This window comes from Hibiscus syriacus, unplaced genomic scaffold (genome assembly GCF_006381635.1).
Source record: "Hibiscus syriacus cultivar Baekdansim isolate YM2019G1 unplaced genomic scaffold, ASM638163v2 tig00110013_pilon, whole genome shotgun sequence".
Taxonomy (NCBI): domain Eukaryota; kingdom Viridiplantae; phylum Streptophyta; class Magnoliopsida; order Malvales; family Malvaceae; genus Hibiscus; species Hibiscus syriacus.
Window position 1 is genome coordinate 2,519,421 of NW_024062563.1, and position 5,009 is coordinate 2,524,429.

General features: G+C 34.8%; 1 protein-coding gene across 1 annotated transcript; it reads right to left on the reverse strand.

Moving 5' to 3' along the window:
* Window positions 1-407: 407 nt before the first annotated feature.
* On the reverse strand, window positions 408-4,342 carry LOC120212413 (cysteine-rich receptor-like protein kinase 42). Its single transcript, XM_039210722.1, has 6 exons — window positions 3,489-4,342; window positions 2,048-2,158; window positions 1,597-1,947; window positions 1,158-1,395; window positions 862-1,003; window positions 408-743 (listed from the first exon to the last, which is right to left on the reverse strand). The coding sequence occupies exons 1-6, from the start codon at window positions 4,264-4,266 to the stop codon at window positions 408-410; spliced, it is 1,956 nt and encodes a 651-aa protein (XP_039066653.1). The 5' UTR covers window positions 4,267-4,342.
* Window positions 4,343-5,009: the final 667 nt, after the last annotated feature.

Below are 5,009 nucleotides of genomic sequence, written 5' to 3' on the forward strand. Positions count from 1 at the left end.
TTAAGTGATAGAAGATATAGTTTATCCTTAAAAATTTAATAAAAGTTCTGAAATCCTGGTGAGGGAAGAAAAGAAACAAGGCTAATGATACATTTTGTTTGATACAGCATAAATTACATTTTGACCAAGTACACTTTGGCCTAAGACCTTCCAGAATTTTTACAACATGATCCTTGGGATTCAAGCTTATACCTTCATCCCAACTCTGTCATGTCCGGGATTCCGTTTTTCTGCTCAAACCACCGCATTCATCGGGATACGGTTGCCTTCTAGTGTACTTACATCAAAGGTATTGTCATCTTTGGACATTCATAGATCTCCCAAAACTTGCGGTTACGTGCAGTGATGCGAAAGAGACACTCGAATATCGGTCATTATATTGTCGTGTTCTTGATGAAACATCCGAATTACCGAGTCCTGGAAGATTCGGAGGAAGTACCAGAACCCTGAACTTTTCTCGAAGCATTTGATGTGAAGCAGTCTGTGCTGTAAGATCCTGATGAAGTTGCTGTTCCAAGCACATTAGCATTTAGAAATGGCGGCTGGTTCGGCATCGGTATTTCGTAATCTTTATCGGTTAACATTTGAACCACTTCTGCCATTGATGGTCTTAAGGGAACCGAAGCTTGTGTGCATAATAACCCAACTTGGAGCACACCCGGGGCCTCTTTTGCCGACATTTCGTCTCTAATGCAAGGGTCAACAGCTTCAGCCAAGGCATTCGATTTGTGAAGTGTCCAAACCTGAGGTTGAAAACCTCAAAGTTAATGATCCAAAACATTTTATTGAAAAGTTCAGATTTGAATGTAGAAGGGAAACGGGAGAGATGACTGAATCCGGGTTGTTACATTGGGAGCTTACTTTTTGTAGAAGGGAACCAGACTTTGTGAAGCAGCTATTCTTTTGACCACAGACAATCTCAATAACAAGTACTCCGAAACTATAAACATCAGCTTTCTCCGAAAGTTGTCCTCGAACAAGATACTCGGGAGCCATGTATCCTCTGCAAGAAAATCCCAAACCAAGTTATTAACAACTCTTGAATGGAAACTGGTAATGTCTTACAATCTATTGGATCCATGGATAAATATGTTTCTCATGCTCAAGGTTTCAACAGATCTCATGTGTAATACTGGATAAATCTTTTGTTAACTTACAGTGTTCCAGCAATCCCGGTGCTAAGATGACTCTTCTCAGTAGCTAGACTTCGAACAAGCCCAAAATCCGCAATTTTTGGATTGAGATTCTCATCTAAAAGAACATTGCTGCACTTAATATCCCTGTGGATTATCCTTGCCTGAGAACCTTCTCCATGAAGATGAGCTAGACCCTCAGCAGTTCCGGCAATGATATCGAATCTCAGCTTCCAGTTTAGAAGTTTCGATTTCTCCTCATCTGCATTTGAAAACTAAATCATCTACATTTGAAACTAAAATCATCTAGTATTGCTCCAATTTTTCATCTTTTCTTTCTTTCCATATTCAGACATATAATTAGACACGAGTCTGAAATACGATATGTGTTTGAAAAATCAATCTAAATATGTGAAGAAAGGAGAGAAAATAAAGGCAAATTGATTAAAGAGAAAAGCATTGCCGTAAATGAACTGATCAAGGCTCTTTTTGGGCACGTATTCATAAACCAGGAGACTCTCAGGGCCCTCAATGCTAGCACCAAGAAGCTTCACCAGATTCTTGTGTTCAATTCTGCTGATCAAATTCACTTCATTAAAGAAGTCGTCCACCCATTGCCTCGTACTATATATCAATCTCTTTACAGCAACAGTTTTTCCATCCGGAAGAATCCCCATGAACACTGAGCCAGTTCCTCCTTGTCCCAATTTCCTTGAAGGGCCGAAATAATCTGTTGCTTTCTCTAGAGTTTCATACTTAAACATCAAACCCGATTTGTCAAACCTTTTCTGAGTTCGGCTTCGATTTTCGAGCTCTGGGAAATGAATTTGATGGTTAATATATGCATAAGATTGAATATGAACACCATTGATATATAATTTTCAGCGCAATTTTTGAAGATTAAGATTCTGTACCTCTTTTCTTCTTTGATAATCTTGCCTGTATAGCATAAGTTGCTGCAACAGCGAGTGTTAGGAATGCAGATGATGCTGATACAATTGCTATAATGACTCCAGCTGAGAGCCCTGGAAAATAGAAAAAGAATTCATTGTAATTCAACTAGGAAGTGAAATAAAATTTCAAATTTGTCGACTCAACTGTCGGAAAGGAAGACACTAGTTGATGTGTGCGAATCAAACGATCTTAATAGTTAAGAAATTGTCAATATTCTTTGAAATTTTAGGTTCAAGTACCACGAATGTAAGAATATAAGCGTTTAATGTTAAATGATCAAATGTCTTTAAACATATACTATCTTAGATAAGGACCACGCTTCCCCTACTGCAGCACATTTTCGAACGACAAAACCTTATGAACTTTTTTTAGGGTGAGTATTCAATCAAGTTGAGTAAAGAAATTTTTAGTGGACGAGATTTATTTTATGATTTAAACTTAATTTAATTTTTTTGAGTTTTATAAAATTTAATTAAATTGAGTTGTTTGAGTTTCTATACAAATTTAATTGTAATTATTTATAGTGTTATGATACATATGGATTCCATTTTCGACTTCCTCTAATCATATAAGATATATATTTCTTCATATTGTTTTTTACATTTTATATTATTTAATGAATCAAATATAATGTAAAATTATAAAATATATTAACAATAATATATTTCAAAGAATGTTTTCTGAGGGTAAATTATTGATAGAAGTATAAAGAGGTCGAGGAATTAATAAAAAAAATTATAAATAATTGCACTCAGAAGACAAGATTGAGTAAAATACAATGTTAAGAGATTAAATTGAAAAAATTACATTTTTATTAAAGATAATAACAAAAGTTACATAGGTATTTTATAGTGGTAGAGGAGTATGCGGTTCGAATTTAATCAAACATAAACTTAAAATAAAAGATGTATTATGCAAAGGATTAAATAAAAAATAAAAAAATGTTATCAAAGAGTAATTGAAAGAACATATGTGTTTCTCCTTAGGTTTAAGAGTGTGTTATTTAAATTTAGTAAAAAAAAGATAAACTTGAAGTAAAAGAGGAATTGAAAAATATAAATAAATCATTAATCAAATCGTAAAATTATTAAAATATCAAGTCAAATTTTTAATGTTTGAGTGGCTCGAAATATTTAAATTTTAGCATGATCCAATGATTTGAATTGACTTAAATAATTTAAAATTAAGAAAATAATTTTCCGAATAGAATGTTAACCTACTTTCTTATATTTGAAGCGAATAAAGGTTTACTCCGAAATTCCTACATGGATAACGTTGTGGTTGTTAGAAAACGACAGCTATGTCCCTATTACAAACTCAAACAAAACCACCCAGTTGTTCCAGCAGAAAATCCAGCAACCAACAAAATTATCTAAAAAAAATAAAAGCAAAAGGGCTTACCATGATGACCATCAGAATCGGCCCCTTGATTATAGAACCTAGTTGTGGAGTACCTCAAATAGCACCCAGCATTCAAAGCTCTCCCTTCCTCCTTGGGCAAGCATCCTCTCACCGTCTCCGCCGCCTTGTGTAGACACTGCCGACACTCCGCCGTCCTAAGGCTCTCCCAACACTGCGCCAATGCATACACCCCATCCACCCCGACCTCCCCAAATCCATTTCTTCTCAAAGCAATACTCGTTACATTTCCGACCGCATGATCAACGCTTTTACGAAACAAAATCGTTCTGCTGTTGTTATCTTGACCGAGCATCGTTACATTATTGGAACTGCAATTGACGGCGTCGAAAGTTGACGAAACGGATTCGTGAAAGAAATCCAGGTAATAACCGAAACGCAAGAAGCAGCCATCGAGGAAGATTCGAGCGGAGCGAGGTAAGCAACGCGGGATTCGAGTCCTTGCCTCGGCAAAGCAGAGGACGCAATCCGTTTGATCCAAATCTCCGTAGCATTGAGCCAATCCATACATTGGAGGCGTAGAGTTGAGGTGATAGGAAGCAAAGAGAGTATTATTGATCTGAACTGACAACTGTTTCATCACTACAGTGAAATCCGGAACATAGTTCGTCCCGTTTGGCGCCTGTGAATCGCCGCAGAAAAGCCCGGCGTTTGTGATTCTTGGATCAGAGAAAGAGGTGGAAACCAACAAAGAAAAGATATACAAGAAAACCCATCTCCAATGCGATTGTTTGAATGCTGAAAACTCCATAGATTTCATGTTTAGCCTTCAATTTTCCTTCTTTTTAAATTTTTTCAGGGTTTGAACTTAGTTTTAGTTGGATGGAACTTAAAGAGAAGAACAAGGAAGGTTGTGGAGTTTAAAGGTGAATTGATCTCCCTCGATACAGTTGGTGTTAAGCTCAAAATGGTTTAATGTTGAATTGAAGCGAAGACTTGGAATTGAAAAAAATGAAAGAGGATGATGAACACTCATACAAAATGAATAGACAGAGGAACAGAGAAGACTTGGAATTGGAATCAATGAAAGGAGATGAAAGATATTTAATCATCCATATTTGCTTTGATCATCCTTGACGGCTAGGTTTGATGGTTGACTTAAAAGAAATTATAATATTGTATGATATAATTATAATTTTAGTTATTAAAATTTATATATTATACAAATTTAATTTTAATTTAGGATAATTTAATAAATATTCAATATCTAAAATTCTATTAGTTTGGTTATTTTATATAAGATGATATTTATTACATACATAGTTTGGTTTAAGTGATAAATAATTTGATATCGTTTAAGTAAGTCTCTCTGATTTGAGTTTTTGTGTATGTATAAAATCTCCACTTGAAGACTCACCCATTAATACCAAGTATATGACATGAGATGACCTGAATTAGTTAGGACGAACCCTGAAAACTAAGAAGGTAATAAAAAAATATAATATAATATTTATTAATAAATAGTAAAATATTTAATAAAATAAAATAATAATAATAATAAGC